Source organism: Gaeumannomyces tritici (assembly GCF_000145635.1).
Source record: "Gaeumannomyces tritici R3-111a-1 unplaced genomic scaffold supercont2.3, whole genome shotgun sequence".
NCBI classification, from domain to species: domain Eukaryota; kingdom Fungi; phylum Ascomycota; class Sordariomycetes; order Magnaporthales; family Magnaporthaceae; genus Gaeumannomyces; species Gaeumannomyces tritici.
In genome coordinates this window covers 6,003,630-6,025,848 of record NW_008804547.1, presented here as the reverse complement: position 1 = coordinate 6,025,848, position 22,219 = coordinate 6,003,630, and the positions used below count along the sequence as shown (strand labels likewise).

The following is a 22,219-nucleotide window of genomic DNA, read 5'->3' as shown; positions in this document are numbered from 1 at the left end:
GAATCTTTTAAAGTACTCCCGCCCTTATATTTTTGTTAATTCTGGACCGTTTTCCTTACTTTTTTTTGCATTTTAATGCCCAAATGCCAAAAAAACAGTATACAAAAGAAAACGTCGAAAGGGCCGTTGCTGCGGTGCATGCAAAGGTTGGAATTCGAAAAGCCGCTTGCATGCATGGCATCCTTAAGTTAACCTTATATAACCGCTTTAAAAGCGCCTTACTTATCCGGCAATTACAAAAAAAATATTAACGAATAGCTTTTAAATAAAAAAAGCGTTTAGCTAACTGGATTTTACTGCAAAATTTTTTAAACCTTCCATTAACGCACGCGGAAATCCGGTTTTTTGCCGAAAATATCCTTCGCAACGGAAAGCCTTTTTAACCGTTTGGAAAGCATTAGCTACAGGCTTTTTTAAACCGGTATCCAAAAATCCGTGCCGGAAAGGCCCGGCGGATAAAATTTGCACGGGTTTAAAGGGTTATTATTGCTATAATAAAGCAATGGTAAAAACGCTTTTTTATCCCGGCGGTAACCGCTATCAAACCGGAAAACATTTATAACGCTAACGAAAGTAACTTGCAAAAAGAAAAAACCGGCAACGGGATCGTTTTAAGCCTTGCTAAAGCCCGGGCTTTGCAACGTAAAAACCCCGGGTTACGCACTTAAACTTCCTTTATTAAATGCATTTCGGCCACGGGTATATTATTGCCTTTTTTTATTATTTTTAAAAGGAAAAGCGTGCAAAAGCAATGGTTTTTTGCAAATTTGGCCCTTTTTCGAAAATGGAAATTTATTGCTATAAATAACGGCTAAACCAACGATCGCACGGGCTTAAAATAGCTGCAAAAGGTTTTTATCCTTTGCATTAAACCTTCCTTTCCTGCCTTTCGCTTTTTAATTTTGGATAAGCACAAATTGCACGTTACTACAAAATTTATGCTTTTGTGCTTTCGGAACAACATTTTCCTATTTTATTTGCTTGCTTATTCGTTCCACGTGCTGCAGCCTTTTAACTTTGCCGTATTTAGCCCTTTAAAATAAGCATACCGGAAAAAAATCGGGTTTTAAGCTTTATATACCCGCTTAACAATGGTTAAAAAGCGTTAATTTTTAAAAGCTTATTATTACGCACGATTTGTAGCTTTAACCCTTTATATAATATTGTTAAGGTAACGGGCTTCCGGTTTATAGCTTTGCAATATAGCAAAACCCTTTATAAACCGCTTTGTGCTTAATAATAATGGCCAGGATAGCTAACGGGCCGAAATTTAACAATTTGCCGAAAATAACAAAGCCAAACAACGTTTAACAATTTTATCCCGAACGTTCAAAATGCTATAGGAAACCTTTAAGCAATCGAAAAAGTTGGCCACCCAAATTAGCATTATTAAAGCCCGCTTTTTTACAAGCCTTACAACCCGGCTTTTTTTTAAAAAGCTTTAAAAAAGCTACAACGGGCACGAATACGATTTGGCTAAAGCCCGGCAAAAAATCATGCAATTAAAAGCTTAATTGGAAGCATTGCAGCCTCGCAAAAAAAAAAGGGTGGCTGCGGATCCTAACGAGGCCTTCGTGGATATACGCCGGGTTGCTGCAAAAAAGGGTGCAGTTTTGGAGGAAGTGAATAGTGCGTCTAAAAGCCCGGACGATTTTAAACAGGAATTAACTTTGTTTTGCATCGAGGTGGCTTGAATAAAGGTAGAAATTTGCAGTTGAAGGTAGTAGGTTTGGTGTTGATGGATCCCTACAGAGTGTCCCAACAGGGGGGGTGTCCCAACAGGGGGTGCACTGACTTAGTGCTCTGCGATCTTACTGGTGACGTACACCGCGTCAACAGGCTCCCATGCTAACTACATGTAATTCCATAGCTACAGCGTTTCTTCGGCCCCCACCACCACCCATTTCAGCAGGCCTAAAGTGGGATCCGCTGTCTTGGCCTCACATTGAGCCCCAAGTCGTGCCTCTTCCCCGCACCACATCCCTGCGGCAATTTTACCTCTGGCGTGCCCCCGCATCCTTCCTAGCCCAATTAGAGCCGACATAAGCCTGCGTACGTGTTCGCAGGAACGGGGAGCAGGCCTTGGACATGGAGCCTTCCGTGCCGTTCTTGCGGGCGCGGCAACGCCCCTGCGGCGCGGATTCGCTTAGCAACATGCCCAACCCAATCGTATTGCCCGCAAGCCTGTATACATGTGGCGGTCACGGTGTCGCTCATTAGTGAGCTTATTACCTCGTCAGCCCTACACATATGTCCCCGTGTGTGCTTGGCTTTCAATGGCAGGCAAAAATGATGCATATTGTTACAAACAAAGTGTAGTATCATCAGTTTGCCTGCAGCGAGTATGTGGTTGTATTTTTCTTGTCAACTGGCTGACGCAACCGCGCCCTTATTTTGTCAAATCTGCGGGTTTTGGAGGAAGGCGTTATATGACTCTAGGTTTAGAATCATCACTGGGAAGGCTCATGTCATAATATCTAACTTTAGGTCCTGCTCGCCAAATTATAAATAGCTGGTACTGTCGGCGTCGTAGGCTCGGTTAAGTTGTAAAAGAGCAGAAGTAAACAACAATTGTACTCCGTAAAGCTTTAAATTCAGGCTGGTGCCATATTAAAATCTCTTACAAAACTTTCAACATGCTACCGCTACGTACTATATAACCCTAAGTTCCTCTTCTGTAGGACATGGACAGTACTTTATGGCATTATAGTTATGGTTTTAATATGTAACTGATTATTACCCTTGCTTTCATGTTAAAGGATTATGGAAGTGCCCCATCAGGAAGTGTACTTCCACTTTAGAGGATTATGAAGTGTTCTTCCTGATCGAGGCATGGGCGTACTCACAAGTGGGTAACCTGCGCTTTATTATTTTCATCCTGTCTTTACCGGGTGGGGCTGAACTAGCGCTTTACCAATGCTACCAATATATAAAAACTCCCAGGTCTTTCAGCTCCAAAGTATCTTTTGTCTCCCGACACAGCAGTGCTCGCCCAAAAGTCTCTTCAACACACCATTAAGAAAAGCCTCCCGCACAAACCTCGAGTCCTAGAGACATCTGGACGTAGGTATGCGCTTTACCGTCTCTTCCGACTGCCTCCGCTCAAAGGCCACTACAAGCAAGGTTCTTCAACTAACCCCCAACTTCATCCTTTACAGACTGGTTAGAATTGCCTAGCAACACTGTCTCCTCTTCGTAACTTGGCAATCAAGGCACTCGTTTCACATCGCCACGGTGACAAGATGGAAGGCTTACAACCTTCCGAGGAGAACCCGCAGCGAGCGGCTGAAGAGCAAAGCCTTGTAAGCAACTTACCATTTCCTTTCCATTGCTGTGCTAACGCAAAAAGACCCACCTTGTTTTATAGCGGACAAACGGTGCAAAATAGGTCCTATCGTAAGCTTATCTAAATCTTTGAAGAGAAGGAAGAAGAGGGCACGAGGCCCCCGGCCGCGTGCCCTTTTATCTACAATGATACCCCTTTCTTGCAGGCGCGGTGCTTACTACTGCACCCTTGCTGTTGCCGACGGAGGCTCGGTAACATCCCCGGGGTCGAAGGGTTAATCCCCGGGTAACAGGAGCCGAGCAATCTAAAATACTACGTATACAGTAAAGTTGAGGTTGGTCCGATACAACCTCTTGTACGTTAATTAAAATATCACGATTCTTTTTTATACAAGTTTCTTTTTTGCCGGACTTCAGCAACGAACTTTTGGTTTTAAAACCTTGCATTAACAATAATCCTATTTACACAAACTTTCCTGGTGGAGGGAAGGACATGGAAAGTTATTACCATGTAGAATTATGCCCAAAGCTTCAATATATAAGTAGCCACTACCGTTACTTTTATGTAAAAGGATTATAAAGCGTTTTCCTCGATGGAGGTACACGAAAACTTACAAGAGGGTGACATGCGTTTTAACGACAGCGCCATTCTTTTGACCTCGCTCCTGTCTTCGTCTGATGCCACTGAAGCGATGCCCCACCCACAATGCCACTTCAAAAAGGCCTGCCAGGCTCTTGGCCCTAATGTATCTTTGTCTTCTCCCACGGCAGTCCTCTCCAAGAAGTTTCGTCAGCGCACCACCAAGACTGCGAGCAAAAGCCTTTCGTAAACGCCTCGAACCGTGACGAGACTCTGTTATAAACAAGAATCTGGCACCTCTTCCGATTTGTTTCCATCGGAAAGGCACTCAGGCAAGAATTTCACAGCTTTTGCATGCGATCGGCTTTACCTTACCCTTTAGACACTAACCAGCCTGCCTACGTCTAGCCAGACCATCTACTCTTCCACATTCGACAGTCCATACCGACACAGCTTTAAGATGGACGGTTCGCAACATGTCGACGAGGACCCGCGGCGCGCGGATGGCGCGCAGGATGTGGTGGGTAACCTGACACGCCCTTTCTTTTTTTTGCCGACGCAGCGATGTCCGCCTCTGCTGCTCTTTCACACCATCGTCCATTCATCTCCTCTTTCTGCCGCCGAAACTATATCCAGCATCCTTCATATCCGAACCATCCTGCTGCTAGTTTAGAAACATGGCGTATTATTGTCTAGCCATTTTCCTTTCCAGCTCCGCACACTATTTGCGATGCTTCCTCTATCTCTATTCTTCAAAGAACCACAATTTTGCCAACAGAATGCTGATCATACTGAAACAGCAAAACGCCAGTCCAGCCGTGGCCGCCGCGGCCGCGACGGCCGAGCGAGCAAGGAAGGCAATCACGGCCGGTGGCATCATCACATCATATATCATGGCCGAAATCAACGATCGCTGGGGTTACGACCCAGCCGACAAGGCCAAGATGATCGGCGTGATTTGCTCGGATGCGATGATGGGGCTGAACAAGGCGCTAAACACGTATCTGTTCCACCATCAAGCTGCGGGTGCCGACGCCGTGGGTCAAATTTGCCGCACCCACCTGGTCAGGGCGGGTGTAGATCAGGGGGATGCGGACCTTATGGTTGGAGAGGTCACCGGCAAATCGCGGGCGTCGCGATGTACTTTATGGAGTAACACTTCACAAAGCGTCGCATTGCGAGGGAGGTCTTCTGGGCATCAGCCGAGCACGAGTGTCTGGAGCTCGAGGGTCTCCCACCCTCACCCCCGTCTTTAGTATTGGGAGCAAACTCAACAAAGATTTATGAAATTACCCATTTACTGCACGCATTCTCGTTTTACAACAGGCTCCAACGCTATGCTGGGCTTAAATGCGGCACTGAACGCGTACCTGCTCCGCGGTAACTCTGCGGCGACAACGCGGTTCTAATTAAGTCAGTGCACCCCCTGTCCGACCACCCCCCCTGTCCGGACACTTTGTAACCCCACAGCCTGGAATCTTCTAAAGTACTCCTGCCCTTATATTTTTGTCAATTTTGGATCGTTTTCCTTACTTTTTTCTGCATTTTAACGACAAAATGCCGGAAAAACGATATACGGAATAAAACGTTAAACGGGCTATTGCCGATATGCATAAAAGGGTTGGGGTCCGAAAGGCCGCTTGCATGCATGGCATCCCTAGGTTTACTTTATATAACCGTTTTAAAAGCGCTTTACTTATCCAACAATTACAAAAGGAATATTAACGTGTAGCTTTTAAGTAAAAAAAGCGCTTGGCTAATTGGATTTTATTACAAAACTTTTTAAGCCTTTTACCAACGCACGCGGAAATCCGGGTTTTCGCCAACAATATTATAAGCACCGGAAGGACCTTTTTACCGCTTGGGAAGCGCTAGCTACAGCGCTTTTTAAGCCGGTATTTAAAAATTAAAGCCGGGAAATCCAAGGCCATAAAATTTGCACGGGTTTAAAAGGTTACTATTGCTATAATAAAGCAATGGTAAAAACGCTTTTTTATTCCGAAAATGGCCGTTATTAAACCGGAAAATATTTATAACGCTAACAAAAGTAGCTTGCAAAAAGGAAAAACCGGTAACGGGATCGTTTTAAACCTTGCTAGGGCCCGGGCTTTACAATATAAAGCCTTTAAATTACGCATTTAAACCTTTTTTATTAAATGCATTTCGGCTACGGGTATATTATTGCTTTCCTTTATTATTTTTAAAAAAAAAAGCGTGCAAAAGCAATAATTTTTTGCAAATTTGGTCCTTTTTTAAAAGTAAAAATTTATTGCAACAAAAAACGGCTGGACCAACGATTGCACGGGCTTGGAATGGTTACAAAAGGTTTTTATCCTTTGCACCAAACCTTTTCCTTTTGCCTTTCGCCTTTTAATTTTGGATAGGCACGGGTTGTACGTTACCACAAAGTTTATGCTTTCGTACTTTTGGAACAAAATTTTCCTATTTTATTTACTTGCTTATACGTCCTACGTATTGCAGCCTTTCGACCTTTCGGTATTTAGCCCTTTTAAACAAGCATACCGAAAAGAAATTGGGTTTAAAGCTTTATTTATTTATTTAACAGTAATAAAAAAGCGCTAATTTTTATCCGCTTACCACAACGCACAATCCGTAGCCCTAACCCTTTATATAATTTTATCGGGGTAACGGGCATTTGGTTTGTGGCTTTGCAATATGGCCAAACCCTTTATAAACCGCTTTATCCTTAATAATTGTGGCCAAAACAGCTAGCGCACTTAAATTTAACAATTTGCAAAAAATAACAAAGCCAAACAACGTTTAATTATTTTGTTTCGAACGTTTTAGGTGCTATGGAAAACCTTTAAGCAATCGAAAAAATTGGCCACCCAAATTAGCACTATACAGGCCCGCCTTCCCGTAAGCCCAACAATACGCTTATTTTTTAAAAAGGTTTAAAAAAGCTACAGCGGGCACGAATACGATCTGGTTAAGGCCCGGCAAAAAATTAAGCAATTAAAAGGCCAATTGGAGGCATTGCAGCTTTGCAAAAGGAAAAGGGTTACCGCGGACCTTAACGAGGCCTTTGTGGATATACGCCGGGTTGCAAAGAGAAGGGGTAAGGTTTTGGAGGAGGGAGATAGTGCATTTGAAAGCCCGGACGAATTTGATTAGGAATCAATTTCGTTTTGCATCGAGGTTGCTTAAATAGAGGTAAAAATTTGCAGTTGAATGCAGTAGGTTGGATGGTGATCGGATTCTACAGAGTGTCCGGACAGGGGGGGTGGTCGGACAGGGGGTGCACTGACTTATGGCGGGGATGGCACGAGGGAAAGGGCGGAGCTGGTTGTGGAAGGCATCAGCCAGGAGATAGGTGACGCCGTATTGTTGTATCTACAGTTGCGGCCCGACGCCTAGCCTGCAGTAGTTTTATAGCTGCCTACCTATTTACAATGCCAGCCAGTTCAAAGTTCGCAGTGCAAACAGCCTCGAATGGGGAGTGGCAACAAGATTCGTGTCCCAGTCGTGGTCCATTACACGGAGCGAACTCTTGGAGCAAATTCCCCCATGTCTACTTCTCCGCCTTGACATATAGCTAGCTACTCTTCCGGCGAACACGAGAATTTCGACTGGATGTCACCGCAGCCATGGGGACACGGTGTACGGGACGCGTAAAGGTGTCCGAATGCGCCGAGTATGCGTCGGGGGCGGCCGCGAACCGGTCTACGCGATCGATGTTAGACTGAAAGGCCTCCAGCAGAGGTGGGCTCGCATAAACGGCCTCGAGTGTGATCTAGTGTAGTCCGGCCTGGGAAACACGCGCTGGAATGACACACGGGATCTGGGTCGTGGAAAAATGTAGACTTTTTGGTGCCTTTATGCCTCGAGGCCAGCTGATATTAACAAGGATGAAGGCGGTGTTTTAGGTACGACCAACGCCAAACTCCAGCTCCAATGCTCTATAGGATGAACGGTGGAAATGCCCTCCCTGCATTTGGACATCCATGCTTCACTTCGCCTCCTTTTTGGCCTTGTTTGCAATCTCCTCAGCCTTCTTGGCCTTCTGCTCCAGCACCTTCTTGAGCTCCTCGACCGTCTCCTTGAGGAGCTGTTCTCCCTCCTCCTTGTGCTTCATGGCAACCTCACCCAGCTGCTGCAGCTTGGGCAAGATGTCGGAGCCGTTGGGGATCTTGCCAAGGTACTCCTCAAGGCCGCCACCTATGATGCTGCCGCCGCTGCCAGAAGCCTTCTTTGCCTTGTCGACAGCCTGGCCCACGTACTTCTCGAGCTCTCCCGTCTCTCCCGACTCCACGGCCGAGCGCGCCTTGTCGAAAAGCTCCTTGGTGTTGCCCTGCTTGAGCGCGTCGGCGTTCTCCTCAATGATTTTCTTCACCTGGGGGCTCTTCTCGAACAGCGGCTTGGCCTGCTCGAGGGCCTTCTTCCAGGCATCGTCGCCGAGCTTCCGCACCTGCTGCATCTTCTCGTCCACCAGCTTGCGGGCCTTGTCGATGTTCTCGGCGCTGAGGCCGCCCGAGACGATGTCGCGCAGCTGCGCCCACGTCTCGTCCACCATCTTCTTGGCCTCGGGGCCGTACTGCTCGCCCATCTGCTTCAGCTGGTCCACGCTCCCGCCCATCTTCTCCTTGAGCTTGGGGTGGTTGTCGAGCACGTCGCCTGCCGCGTCCCCGGCCAGCTCCGCCACCCTCCGCGAGACCTCGGCCAGCACGTCCCAGGCCCTGGACGCGGCCTCGAGGCTGAAGCCAGCCTTGCTGGCGTCCTGCAGCTTCTTGTACGCGTCCTGGACGATCTTGTCTGCCTCGTCGCTGTGCTTCTCGCGGACCTTGTCGACGTCGGCGAACGCCGCCTCGACGTAGGCGCGGCCACCGGGGACCCAGGAGGCGTACGTCATGGCGAGGCGCTTCATCGAGTCGATGGCCTGGTCGGCCGAGCTCGGGGCCTTCTCGCGGAGCTTCTTGGCCGCCTCGTTGTACTTGGCCTCGGCTTCGCCCGCGGCCTTGTTCACGCGGCTGGCCATTCGGCCGGCCGGGGTATACTGGTAGACGCCATAGAGGACACCGGCGCCCACAAGGCCACCCGCGGCGCCGGCGGCGAAGTGGGACCCGCTGGAGGATGTTGAGGAAGATGGGGACGAGGTAGATTGGAACCGAGCTTGGCGGAGGCTTGTCTTGGCGGGGATGCGGGCGGGCAGGCGAGCGGCCCTCGCAGACCTCGAAGCGATTCGTGCGGACAGCATGATGCCTGTTCGTTTGTGTTGCTCTCTAGAAGGACGGATGGATTTGCTGGATCAGAAAAGATTTTGGGGGAAGTTGAGTAAAGGAACAAACACCGGTGGTATTGTGGTGGGATGAGGTAGCATGTGGCATGAGGCAGGACAAGCAACCAGGAAAAGCAAAATATCGACATAAGAATTGGATCCAATTCGTGTCTATGACGCATGGAGGAGAGGGGACGTGCCTCTGGTCGTGTGCTGTCTGTGCTACAGCATGCATGGCGCCTGGCAGATCTTTGGGAAGGCGTCCCCAGGGGCGAGCTACCCGCTTTTGTCACAATGACGTCAATGATGCATCGCGTTGTCCTGCAGCACAGGGAACAAAGCAGTGGCGCGCGAGGAGAAACGCATTGATCTTTTCTACCTAGCAGAGCTCGTCGTATCCGGTTCAATATCGTGCGCGTGCCATGAGATCCGACAGCGATTGCGATTTATCTAGACAGAGGGCAAGGGAGGCCAGTTTTAAGTACAGCAGATGAAGCTTGCAAGTCAATACAAATAAAAGACCAAACAAAGGGAACGGGGGCTGACGAGTATGCGTAGAAGGGTAAACAAGGCAACGGAACATGGGGTCCAAAGAAAAGGAACAAGGCCCAAAAGGAAGCAAAAATACCCTGGCGAGAAGTTTGTTCACGCCAGATTCCCAAAGAAATGGCCCTGTCCGACACCTGCGGCCATCGCCCTAACGGCCACGTCGGCCGCCCCGGCCCCTAGAGCCCCGGGAACTGACCCCGGGCCGACGAGCCGTCTTAAATTCCGCGGAATCTGACGATACGGCCGGCGATGCCTCCCGGCGCCCGTCCTCGCCCTGCAGACTCTCCTCATCACTGGCCGCGAACATCTCGTCTTCGTGGTACTCAATCTCATCATCCGAGTCCGAGTCGATGTCGTCCTCGGGCGCGTATACCATCTCGTCGATTCCGTCAAATTCTCCCTCGGCACTCCCGGGCGACGTCGTAGCCGCAGCCCCCTTCGTAATTGGCGCGTACGGCTTCCGGGCTCCTGCGGCCGTTCCCTCCGCGTCCTTATCTTTGCGGAAGAAGGAGTGCTCCGCATGGAGCGGCTTGCTCTGCGTCACATGTCCCATTGGAGTGTGGACGAAGTCTTGCCCGCGTCGACGAAGCGCGAGCCAATCTTGCAGAAACACGAGCGGCTTGGTCGCAATAACCGCCGACTTGCTCTTGCCCTCCTGATGTGTATCGGACGTGACGCCGTCCGTCTGGACGATGGTAGCTCTCCCATCTTCATCTTCGTCCCCATCTCCATCGTCTTCCCAATCCTCCTGCGAGTTGGAAGAAGGATCCAGACCGACCAGCTGACACAAAACGTGGTACTCGTCCCACTCAAAGTAGAGGCGGCCGGCGAAGATGCCCAGCTCCACCGTCAACCACGGAGGCGCTTTCCATTTCTCGGGGAGATCAGGAATGGCATAGTAATCTAGACGGTTGAAGTGAAGCATCTTCCTTGTCACAGGGGCGGCATAGGTGAGGATCCATGTTGGCGAATCAGTGCTGCGAACGATGGGAAGAAGGAGCTCCGCCTCCTCCGGGATGATGACGATGGCAGTCTCGGTGCTCTGACTCCACAGGATCCAGTTGACAGGCCTGAGGCAGCTGTCATTCTGGTAGCCGTCATATTGCTGTTGTTTAACCGCCCTACATGTCCGCATTGATTAGTATTCACATATGCTTGATCGAAGGTAAGCCAAAGCTTTGGGTGAGGTACCTCTGGAATTCGGTCGATATCAGTAGACGACCAGGCCCCTTTCGAGAAACACCCGAAACCCGTCCGACGCGCGTGTCCGATATAAATGCCAGGGCACGACGGCAAGAAACCGAGGTTTGGGCTAGGCGTCCGCTCTGTGCAAACATCTCAAGGTCGGGGTGCAGGCCGGGGAAGGTGAGCGGCGACAGGTGTGGGGGCCTCTTGACCTGCCGCACAGATTCTACCTCGTACGCGACCTCGACTGCAATCTCACGTTCCTGTTCTTGCAGCACCGAAGCATGCACGGCATGACCAGTGTCTCTGAAGGTGGCCTTCTGCGAGTTGAGCTGCGAGACAAACGACGCAATGGAAGGCTCCGATGCGCCTCTAAGCCCTGTAACCTTGCTTCTCGCCTTGGGCTCGTAGAGGTCTTGCAAAGTTTGCGATTCCTCTTGACGAATGCAGGCCACGTAGCGCTGGCGCTGGCGCTGGTCAGTCAGAAAGCTGGGATTGTCCACGGCAGCCTGAACGCGTCTGGAGAAGTCCATTCCCTGAGCATAGTAAAGCGGCTGAGGGTGGGTGGTTAGTATATCGCACTGGATAAGAACCGGTCAAGGCTTGGTCGTATAAGTACCTGAAGCTGTTCCAGCCCGTCGCACGTGTTAGACAAGAGCCAGCGGATCACGTCGCTGCTGTCAAGCGTGCTGCCTGCGGGCTTCTTCTGCAGATCCAGAATGCTCGAGTGAACCTCCGGCGGCGCGAACCAGACAACGGCCTGGGTCTGTCCCAGCTGGCGGAGTCGCATGGCCGCCTGCACTGTCTTGTCTTTGGACTGCCCAAGCCCCAGGGTCAGAGCTCCCTTCGCCATGGGTGGCAGTTTCAGGTCGGTCCCTCTGGTATGCGCTTCATCAAGATATACAAGACACTGACTCAGGTCATCGGCGTAGGCAGATGCGAGGAGAGGAGTCTTGGTCCCAATCCGGGAGATCATCCATGGCTTGTTGCTCTCGTCGAAGTAGAGCGCCGCAGGAGCATCTTCCGTCAGTTCCAACCACCGTCTAGCGACAGTCTCGTTGCTCATCTCAAGAATCTGTGCGCCAGCGTCTATGAGGATGCGGATTCGGTAGTCCACCAGCAGCGATAGGAATCCCTCCTCAGATAGGCGTCGCCCGTCGTTGTCTTCGATTATCTGGTAGTGGCGGTTTCGGGGGCTTAAAAGGTATGTCAGCACTTCGGCATTCGTGTGCTGGAGGCCATCCAGATCCTGTTGCCCAATATTCAGGGGCAACATGGTTCGGTTGTCGTTTGTCCCGCTGAAGCCCGTTGTCAGCGTCCGAGTAGTGTCACGGGACTGTGCCTTTCCAGGTGGGGCGTCAATGCTGGTCGAGAACAGTGGCAGGTCCCATCCGCTTGACTGCAGCTTGAGCTGAAACTGCTTTGCATGCTGTGCAAACACGAGGTTGTTGAGGAAGTAGTCAATAACGACTACGTTGTAGCGGACTGCCTTCCAGATAGCCTCAAGCTGGAGATGATCGTCGACATTGATAGAGCTCCCTGGAACCTAGTCAGCTGTTTTATTCCGATCGACATCTCGTGAGAGAGTGGGAACGAAGCGGGCTGGCGTTCTGCACTCACATTCTCGGAGGGAGTCTGGGAACCTCTTTGTTGTCTGCGTCCATCGATCATACGCCGCGGCGGGATCGTCCGACTTCAGGACGTGCTCAAGCGCCTGTGTCAACTGGGTCTGGGTAACGCCGCTGTAGTAAAATGCCAGACACGTAAGCAAGACACAACAGTCTGGGTGTCCCCATTCGCTCTGCTCGGATGGGACCCCTTTGGCAGTATACGGGACTGCAATCGGGTCTCTCAGTGGGTGAAGGCCATATCTGCAGACAATGATGAGTTAGCAACGAGGGATAAGCGGTTGCTGGTGCGGAGGGGGTGGCGGTCAGCCGGACTCACTCCACGTTCCATTTCTTGCGCAGGCAGGATACTAGGATCCTGTTGACGAGCAGACCACGTAGGAGGTACACAGTCTGCCGGATATGCAGTTTGTCTGGACACAAGCCTCGGATATGGGTCAGAGTGGACTCCCGGACTTTGATGCCGGAGATGAATTCCTTGATACATCGGCGGTCGATCTTGGTTAGACCGGCATCCGGCAAGATGCCACCGTTGCCGATGCAGATATCCTTGGTCAAACGCCGAGTCAACTCAATCTCGACATCCGTTCGCAAGAAATAGACGATGGGATATCCTCCACCCGGTCGCCGGACCACCTCGATGGACTCGGGGAAGACCACAGCAAGGGAATGCAGATGAAGATCCACAAGCTGCAGAACCTTCTCAGCAACCACCCAGCGATGAGGATGCCCGTCCAGAGTAATACGAGTGCCAGAGGGATAGATCAGCTGTGTCCGAGCGCTGAGCGTGTAGTCAGACTCGTCCAGGATGTCGCGACACACTGACTTGAGCCAGGATTGCGTCTTTACCATCAAGGAAGCCTCGTTTACTCTGTTGAGAACCGTATTAGCATCTTCTAGTCCTGAAACAGGGCACTTTCATCCTTACCTGTTGTCAAGAACCCTCTGTAGTCCGCTAAGCGTAAACGAAAGCACATGCTCTGGGAGGCAGATCATGACGCCCGAGTTCTTCATCAAGTCGCGATGGAGGGCGCCGTATGCCTTAATATTTGCCACGTCGGTCGGGCTTCGCCTGGAGAATGGCACGTGGGCAAGCTCCCTGCTCAGTAGGCCACCAAGGCGAGATTGGAGTAGCTGCGCTGTTTGCTGCAGGAGCGCCTTGGGCACGATGACCCTCGTTAGGGAATCATTCGAGAGGATGGCAGCAACCATGGGAATGATGCAGCTCGTTTTGCCGCGGCCCATGTTCAGCTGCAGTACCGAATTTGTGCCTGTTCGGGGACTGATGGTCGCCGAAGCCACGTCGATCTGGTCAGGTCGGATGAGCAGGTTAGACTCGATCTCTAGCAGCAGCCAGTCGGGGTAGTCCGCAGGATCCCAGTTGGTGTGACCCGTGTTTTCCTGCTCCTCCTTGTACCGTAGGTCCTGGTGGTGTGTCACCTTCACCCAGGTCCGATTGGCAAGGGCGTTGAGGCGCTGCTGGCGCTGAAGCGAAGTCATTGCTAGGCCGTAGCGAATGATGGCCTCCTTTATACCGGAGCCGAACGTGGTCTTGTTGATGGATCCAATCTGTTGGAGGACGGTGGCGGGTGTGACTACAGGCCAGAGGCGACCATGCTCCAGCCACCTGATCCGTCTCTCGCTGGCCCAGTTCTGAGGAGACGAAAATGAGGAGCAAATTGCGTCAAATGACTGCCGAACGTCATTAACGAGTGCTTTAGTATCTCGGTGGCGCGGACTCTCGGGAAAACTTGGAGTTGAATCATGCGCATCCCTCCTCTTCAGACTGCCAATGCTCTGCAACAGCCCATGCGCGTACTTCTCGCGAACCAGAGATCCGGAACAATAGCTCATTGAGTCGCGGACGATGATCTCGAGTTCGTCGATGGTCTTTGAACCGGCCGCGGTGCCACGGCGCCTAGCCACGTGTTGATCCAAGACACGAAAACCACGCGGGCCAGAGGGCTCCATGGGGAATGGACGATCCCCGCCGTGGTGGTGTGCGGGAGCCGTGAATCCAAACTTTTGGTTCCGCTCGTGATTCCATCGCTCGCTGGGGATGATGACGCTCGTGGGAGAGTTGGCATGTTGCTGGGTTTTGTTGGGTGTGCGGAATGGACGACGCATCAGGTCTTCCTTGAGACTTGGAAGCTCATTACAAGCAGTCCGCATAGCCCAGGTCTGACCAGGCAAGGGTTGCGTCGGCAGGACAAAACGCTCGCTTGTCTGCCGCTTTCGAAGAAGGCTCTCTACCAGGGCCAGGTGGTTGGAAAGCTCAAGGTTTTGGAACAACCTAGCCCATTCTTTGCGCAACTCGTTCAGGGCACCGTCAATGTCCACCAGGACACAGTCGTTGAGGCCCACGATAGACGGGGTCGCACAGGGCCACTGAGCAAGCAGATATTCAGTGACTCGAATGCAATGTTCTTGGGCCAGCTTCTTATGCTTGGCGTCAGCTTCTTTGAGCTTGCGTCGGTCCTTCGCGCTCAGGAATTGTTGCAGCTGTTCCGCTGCGTCGTCCTTGGGGGGAGGGATGGCAAAGGGCCGAATCATGGGCAACAACCAGGCGGGAGTTGGGATCTCGCCGATTCGGAACCAATCAAACTCGGAATACGCTGGAGTCGGGAGGGTTCGAAGTTCCTCGTACATGGCAAATCCGAGGATGGCGCGAATGAGATCCATTTTTGCATCGAAACGGAACGAAGCGCCGGCGAATAGGAACATCAAGGCGGATTTGTTCGAAGCTTGCGATTTTGCAGACACAATGAGCGACCCCCAGTGACGGGCGACGTCCATCCCGATCCGGTCAGTGAGGAGGACACTGTCGAAAGGGGTGTCGAAGCCTTTGATGGACGAGGACTCGGACAGCACTCGGACAAGATTTTGTGCTGTCTTCATCTTCTGAGGCCACATTCGGACAAGAGACACGATTTCCAGGACGTTGGAATATGCCATGTTCGAAACGGTGGCACGATCTCTAGAAATGTACTCCTTGTCTCGAGGAGGCCTCTCTGAGGCATGAATTGGAAGCTGTCTGTGATGGCGACGGCGACGGAGGGAGGCTCGTGCGGTTAGATGCCAAGAGTTCGCCGTCTGTATGTTCCTTATCTCCTCTTGGACTGCTAGCAACGGATCCGGAGGGCTAGCCGAGGCTGCGGAGGAAAGTAGGGTGCTTTGCTTTAGTACATGGACGCTCACACATTTAATATAACCGATCGCTGCCTCTGTATCGTGGGTAGGGACTGGGAGGTGACCACGTACAAACAGGCCCAGCTGGGGGTAGTGCCGAAGACGCATGCATCGGAGGATTGAAGAATTGCCTCAAGCGCTCCGACCTAGCGAATATGCCGTCGACAACCCCCATCAAATCCTCATGTTGGATTGATGGGGTCAGACCGACGTTCCAGTGCTCCGTCTTCAGTGTCTTGATGGACTCATCGGGATAGTAGGCACGCTTGGGCGTCAAGCTGGTGAGGGACTTGAGAATTCTCAACTGCGGTACCCCGAGAGGTTGCCAGGGCTGGGCGGCCCCGGACGTGAGGATAGCAAGGGCCTCTTCGGTCCCTGTTCGGCCGGTCAGAGTGTCGGGAAGAACAAAAGAAGTCATCGCATGCTAAACGTTATCAGGCCGGTTAGCAAAACCTAATCGAGACATGGTGAATCGCAAAACTAACCAGCTCAGCCTTCTTCAGGATCAAAGTCGGCTCAGGGGCACAATCCATGCATCCTAGCATATCGTTGACCACGAATTTGCCCACAGCCGAATCTGGTGCATCCACCCGCACCTGCACATATGGGCCAGTGCGCTCGACCTTGAGGTCCCCGAGAGGGACGAGGACAGTCCTGACGTTGCTTTGGATATGTTTGAAGACAAGCATGCTGCGTAGGCCATTCCAGGTGCCGATGCTCTGGCAAGGGTCGATGACAGAATCGAGCTGACGGCAGTAGAGGCGCTTTTTGGTAACGTAGAGGCGCAGCTGAATACCTCGCAAGTCCACCTCTAGACTGCGGTTCGCCAGAGCTGGCTGCGACACGATGATTTGCCGTCGCGCCTCGACTCCCTCGACGATTCGAGCCACTCGGTGGAACAAGGGCACGTGTGGGCTGACGAGTCTCAGCTCGAGAAAGGGCGGGCAAGCACCAAACTTGGCCATCGTCTGCTGCCTCAAGAAATTTGGCATTGGAAGAGTCCGATAGCATCGCCCGGACTTGAGCTCAAGGTGCCAATTGCTCGACCGAGAGTGCCAACGCAGAGATGCTGGACGCACTTCCAATTCGCCAGTTGCTAGATCGAGCCAATGGAAACAGCCTGCAAGGAGAGGTCCCGGGAGATCGAAAGAGCTTGTTGTTCCGAAAATATTCTTGTCGATTAGCTCGAGAATCTTACCGTTCTTGCGAGCCCGCACCACCAAGGCACCGTTGAGAAACCCAACGTGAATCTCGTGATCTAATAGCACAGTGTTAGCCAGTGGACAAAATTTCTTTGCCGAGAAGACTGGCAGCGTGGAGGGAGCGACTACAGGTAGTCGTGTCCCAGGAGAAGGCACGAGTTCCATCTATAGGTACGGAAGAAGTGCATGGGAGAAAAGCAGACTGGGGAAACAAATGCACTTACCCTCCGGCCTGATGGAAAGCAGGTATGTCATGTCTGGCAAGAAGCTTGGGTACGTTAGGAATGACTGATTTCCCAGCAGGGCAGTTAATTGCGGATCCTTCTGGTGGCTCGAGGGCAGCTTGCCAACAGGGACACTGTCCACGAGCAGTAGGCCCTGGGTGATGTGGTAGCTGATTGTTTGCATCCGCATTCTCGTATCCTCCGAAGCCGTAATGGTCACATTGAACGAAACCCAACCAGGTTGGTTGGCCTGGTTCGTCAGCCCGATAGGCTGTGCATCTTTAGCTGGCGGCCAAAACGGTGATAGGACGGAAACAAAAGCAACTGGCTCAGTTTCGATCGATCGCAGGACCAGTGGCTGGAGTCGGTGCCCCAGCTTGAAGTTGGTGATGACAGCCTCCTTCAGAAGGGAGGGAAAAGAATTGATGTTGCTGGGAAGATTGTTCTGTAGGGTGATGCTACATTCCACAAACATCCCGAGAGACTCTGTATCCAGGGTCGTGAGCTGATCGGCGTGGATGGCAAAGGTTCTCCGGCACAGCAGCGCTGCCCACACAGCATATTGCTGCACCCGGCGAGCTATGTCGGCGTCCTTCTCGTTCCGCGTCTCCTCGCGTAGGAGGGTCATCCAACCAAGCGCAGTCTGCCTGGCAGATCCTAGGAGGTGCAAGGCCTTGAAGTGCACTGCGTGGGAGCATTCCTCGGTAAGTTCGTAAAGCCGCAAGGCCAGCGTGATGATGGTATCCATCACGAACACCTCTCGCCAGTTCGTCGAGATTGACGTCAGTCGATGGGATAGCTGCTCGAGTAGCTTGCAGCCGAACGATTCTTCGCGCAATATCCCGTGGGCAACTCTCAGGGTATCATCTGTATCCCCTAGCGGGCCGGCTTGGAGTGCAACGAAGCGGACAAGGACTAGGGTAGCCTCGCTAGAAAAATTCAGGTTTGAAGAACCAAGTTCGGCTAGCAAAGAGATCCAGCGCCGAGCATTACCAGAGAGGAGTGTCTGAAAAGCAAGGAACTCGTGCATGTTGAGGCCCTGGGGGCAGCTGGCTTGGGACGCGACGACTTCGTACGACGATGGGCCAGGCTTATCCGCAGGGAAAGCTTGAGAAATGGCCGAAAAGGGCGTATTGGCCAATGGAAGTCGGCAGTGATGTGCAAAAGACGGGTGGCGAACGATGACGGAGCTGCGACTAGGGTACAACTTGGATAGCTGATCATAGTACGTGTACCGAAGACCGTTTGGCTTCAGGAGATCCTCTAGAGCGACAGGAAGTGGGACTGTCCGATAGTGCGTGGCGAGAAATGATTTCGTCGTCGATGCAAGGACAACATCGCTCTGAGACTGCGAGTTAAACTTCCCGAGTCTAGTGTAGGAACGGATGGTGCATCGAGGAGGGACACCCTGATCTTTGGACATCGAAGCGAGTTGCGAGACAATGGCCCAAGTGGTGTCCCGGTACGTGGTGAAGATTGCTGCTCCGTCAAAGACTCCAAGCTCGAAGACGACGATTTTCTGCATTGTTTCGTCCTCCGGTAGAGGGTCCTCGACGATGTCTATGCGCATGCGATCCATGGTTGCCCTGGTATGGCACCGAGGGCAGTTGGGATGGTGCCTGGGCGGAATCTGGTGGCCGAAAGCATCCAGCCGATCCCCATCAGTGAAAAGGCAGGTCCCGACCTGTACCTCTTTCGACATTCGCTCGAAGGCGCGGCTTTTGCGCTCCCACTCCTGCTCCTTTTCCTTTCGATCCCTCTCTGCATGGCGTACGATGTCCTCCCGAATCTCCTGTAATCGAGCGGAATCCGGGGCCGCGTCGAAATATTCGTGTGCGAAGCACCCAGGCTGAGGGTCCTCGAAAATCGTGAACTGGCTCTCGGCGCATGAGTCAATGCGCTGCCTGAGATAGCCCTGGATGCCTTGGAGCCTCTGCATGTCGATATACTTGGGCAGATACAGAACGTCAAGCGACGAAGGAACAAAAAGAGGGTGGAAGCTGGACAGCAAGGGAAATCGAACGCATGCAGCGTAGTCGAGTTGAATCCACTAGAATAGAATTAGCGAATCTCCATCTACTAATTCTAGGGGCCCATGCAAGGGAGGAGGGGGTCGAAAGGAGGAGGATAGGAGCCGCCGCCAGGTCGGAGCAGCGGATGTGGAAACAGCCGTGGGGACATACCAGCTCCATCACAGTCAGAATAGCGATGCTCTTCTGCTCGATATAGCCGTCGTAGTGGCTTCCCAGTTTGGACAGGTAGTCAAGTATCAATTTAGACAGAGCTCGGCAGCGATCACCGACCATCTCAACATTTGCGAAATCCGGCGTTTGATCACACAGCTTTTCTGCCTGGCACTCCAGGGAAGAGAGTTTGAAGTATGGGAGAGGCAAGTCGCTGAGATTTTGTGTGGAATCGTCATGCGGTCGGGCGGACGCTCTACGCGGGTCACGGCATGCTTGCCTCCAGCGATCCATGGCGCCATGGAGATAGACGCCGCTGTGGAGAAGATTCATCTATGTTTTGGGTTTAGTGGTTACGTCAGGAATAGAGCAATAGTTCGGAAATATCCAACAGATGGAACGCACCTTCGTATCATCCTCGGTCGCACGCCGTGGGAGTTCAGGCACAGCTCTCGTCGTGTCCATTACGAACCCGGACCAAGAACTTGTCAGGTGGTTGGACGCGAGCTGAACTGATCGTGTAAAAAGTGGCTCTAGATCACGGAATAGTTGCTCGAAACGTGCTCGGTCAGTGTCGCCTTGGGCGTTGTGGTGGTCTGTGTCCAGCTTGACCAGTCGCATCGACAGCTTTGCCTTGAGATGCGAGATTCGATCAGGTGATGATGTGTCCAGTACCTCCTGGAGCAGGTTTGACAGGACAAGCGCAATGAAGAATTTGTACTCGATCCTACCAATTCTCTCGCCGAGGCCAATACCCAGAAAACGCCGGACGCAGACCCTCAAGATCAGCCAAAGGGGGAGGCGTCGCCAAGGCATTCCGCTGGTAAAGCAAACATCGTCGCGAACCCGCTTTCGAAGGACTGGAGGCGCGATCCGCCTACCGTTTGCCTCAAGAAGGGCAGCCAGCATAGAAGAGATCAGTGAAGGGTCCGGAGTGTCACGGATCTCGACATGAGACGATCCCGCCTTGACAGCCGACGCGGCAAACGCCTTGGTAGGCTCGGCGTGCGAGGCTGTATCGAGAAACTCGACGAGATGGTTGAGGAAGTCCTTATCAGTGAACCGCGTGTGGGGCACCGAGATGGCCCCTCCTGGGAAGTCCCAGGTGAGAACATCTTCAGCCGCCAGGACGCTCTCGGACTTGGGGGATGCCTCGAAGATCTCAAAGACGACATCTTTGCGGTCGCCACGGCTGCATGATGTTAGTTACTCAAGAGCTCCTCGGACAAGAAAGGCTTTGAAGGCTGGGGCAAGGTCCTACTAAATGAAGATGGCGGCGTTTTGACCACGAACGTAGATGATCAGAAAGTCCGACGATGCCACCGAGGTTACATGGCGTAGCTCGTTGATCAAGGCAGATCTATCCAGTCTGCCACAAGACGCAACGTTGGCTGATGCCTTCAAGGAGCGGTCAATCGACTCCCACAATAGATGGTGGCTGCCCTGACGCATCGTCTTGGTGGCTAGGATGACCCGCTCGAGGAGCGCGGCCTCGACATTGGCAATGCTTGCATCTTGCTAGAAGAGGGAACAGCTGTGAGCAAGTCCTCGAGTGGAGTAGTACTAGGACTGGCGGGTTATACTGTACCTGCTGAGGCAGTCGAACAGGCATGGCCAAGTGGTTGACAAGCGCATCTTGCACCATCAGGTGCGGCTGGCGCCTGTTGCCGCCATCCGCCATCCCGCGGTTCATCTTGATCTTCCGGCAAGGAATTAAGCAAGACGAGACATTGAAGGAGAACGACGCAAGGAGGTTGGTAGAAAAGAAGCGAGGAGAAAGATGGAAGACCGAAGATGCACAGCGAAAAGAGGAAAGGAAGGGTCCAAGGGTAATAGCGGAAGAACAGGTTTGCAGGTGGGAAAAGGGCAAGATGGAAAGAGAAGATGTGTGGTAAAAACAAGGTGAAGAGAGTGGAGAAAATGGGTGCGCAGCGGGAAGGCTTGCCTGGGCGGGTGGTGGACTTCAGAACGGCGCCTGATGCCTAACAAGGTGCGTAAACTGCCGGTGCACTGTGTCTTTAAGACGGGAAGCAAACAGACAACATATGGAAACGTGAAGGCTTCGCCTAAGGCTCCTCTGCAGCAAACCGCGCTGCAGATCTTGGACGCACGAGTTGACCAAGGCGGAAACGGACAGCTCTGAAAGAGTGGGTGGGTGGTGGATGGTACTCCCAGCCAGACGGGCAGCCAGTATACGGACGATATCTGTCCCAGCAGGCTACCAGCTCGCTGCCCGCCTACCATCTGCTCGCACAGTGGTGGAGCTATCCAGGTCGCTCCTGCCTTGTGGCTCGCAGACAAAGGCTGATGCTTCCATTGCGGGAGGCAGCTCCAGGAATCCACCCCACTCCTATCCCTCGGGCACCAAATTCGATGCAGAGACCCGAGCAGTCAAGCCAATTGCCTTGCTTGCTGGAGCGTCTACCCGCCTTGACATCCGACACCCAGATGATTGGCCTGCGACAGTGAGGCTGCAGCGATCAAGCCGCGAGACTCGTTTGCTGGGCGCATGAGCCGTCACCTGACCGCGCGTCGTGAACGCCGTTAGCCCCATAGCGTTACGCGTCGCGAAAATAGGGGGGCCAAAAGTCGATGCCCCACCTTCAAACCCCGCCCGCACGAGCCGCAAGTGGATACACCTACTGCAGGGGCACGCCCACAAAAAAAATAGCAGGCACGGACTGCCGTTTATTTTGTTGTTGGGGGTGAGGGGACCCCGACATACATTACCCGACTCCTCGCCATCATCGTCATCCCTCCGCCCCTGCTTGACCCCTTCCTTCCCCTGCTTCGCTTGCCGCCCGCCGCCAACCGGCAGTCTAGTCCGGTGAGTGGGAAACAGGCGCGGTGCCGGGCGCCACAGTCGCTATGGCCCTCCCTGTAGCCCCGGAGAATGCCCTTTCTGCCAAGGCATTGGAGGCACGCGGACGTAGATACCTAGTTCTCTGGATGATCTCC

At 52.5% G+C, this 22,219-nt stretch overlaps 4 protein-coding genes across 4 annotated transcripts; 1 reads left to right on the top strand and 3 right to left on the bottom strand.

Moving 5' to 3' along the window:
- Positions 1-1,994: 1,994 nt before the first annotated feature.
- GGTG_07134 (hypothetical protein) lies at positions 1,995-2,156 on the bottom strand (the record flags this gene model as incomplete). Its single annotated transcript, XM_009224958.1, has 1 exon — positions 1,995-2,156. One exon carries the CDS (start codon positions 2,154-2,156, stop codon positions 1,995-1,997), a length of 162 nt encoding a protein of 53 aa, XP_009223222.1.
- Positions 2,157-3,911: 1,755 nt separating this feature from the next.
- GGTG_07133 (hypothetical protein) lies at positions 3,912-5,274 on the top strand (the record flags this gene model as incomplete). The annotated part of the gene is made up of 4 exons (XM_009224957.1): positions 3,912-4,111; positions 4,274-4,385; positions 4,666-5,005; positions 5,192-5,274. 4 exons carry the CDS (start codon positions 3,912-3,914, stop codon positions 5,272-5,274), a joined length of 735 nt encoding a protein of 244 aa, XP_009223221.1.
- Positions 5,275-7,613: 2,339 nt separating this feature from the next.
- Positions 7,614-9,310, bottom strand: GGTG_07132 (hypothetical protein). The gene has a single exon (XM_009224956.1). It carries the CDS (start codon positions 9,078-9,080, stop codon positions 7,836-7,838), a length of 1,245 nt encoding a protein of 414 aa, XP_009223220.1. The 5' UTR covers positions 9,081-9,310; the 3' UTR covers positions 7,614-7,835.
- A 145-nt stretch (positions 9,311-9,455) lies between these two features.
- Positions 9,456-21,016, bottom strand: GGTG_07131 (hypothetical protein). The gene is made up of 13 exons (XM_009224955.1): positions 20,850-21,016; positions 20,523-20,779; positions 19,667-20,453; positions 19,262-19,594; positions 17,079-19,128; positions 16,138-16,910; positions 15,725-16,076; positions 13,392-15,615; positions 12,783-13,334; positions 12,456-12,706; positions 11,455-12,374; positions 10,842-11,389; positions 9,456-10,771 (listed from the first exon to the last, which is right to left on the bottom strand). The coding sequence occupies exons 1-13, from the start codon at positions 20,952-20,954 to the stop codon at positions 9,799-9,801; spliced, it is 10,125 nt and encodes a 3,374-aa protein (XP_009223219.1). The 5' UTR covers positions 20,955-21,016; the 3' UTR covers positions 9,456-9,798.
- Between the last annotated feature and the right edge of the window lie 1,203 nt (positions 21,017-22,219).

Bases quoted from the DNA above. Each gene is read 5' to 3' on its own strand.
- GGTG_07131 (XM_009224955.1), bottom strand. From the start codon at position 20,954: ATGAACCGCGGGATGGCGGATGGCGGCAACAGGCGCCAGCCGCACCTG. The intron at 20,780-20,849 runs GTACAGTATAAC...TCCCTCTTCTAG, and splicing joins CTGTTCGACTGCCTCAGCAG to CAAGATGCAAGCATTGCCAA. The intron at 10,772-10,841 runs GTACCTCACCCA...GCGGACATGTAG, and splicing joins ATATCGACCGAATTCCAGAG to GGCGGTTAAACAACAGCAAT.
- GGTG_07132 (XM_009224956.1), bottom strand. From the start codon at position 9,080: ATGCTGTCCGCACGAATCGCTTCGAGGTCTGCGAGGGCCGCTCGCCTG.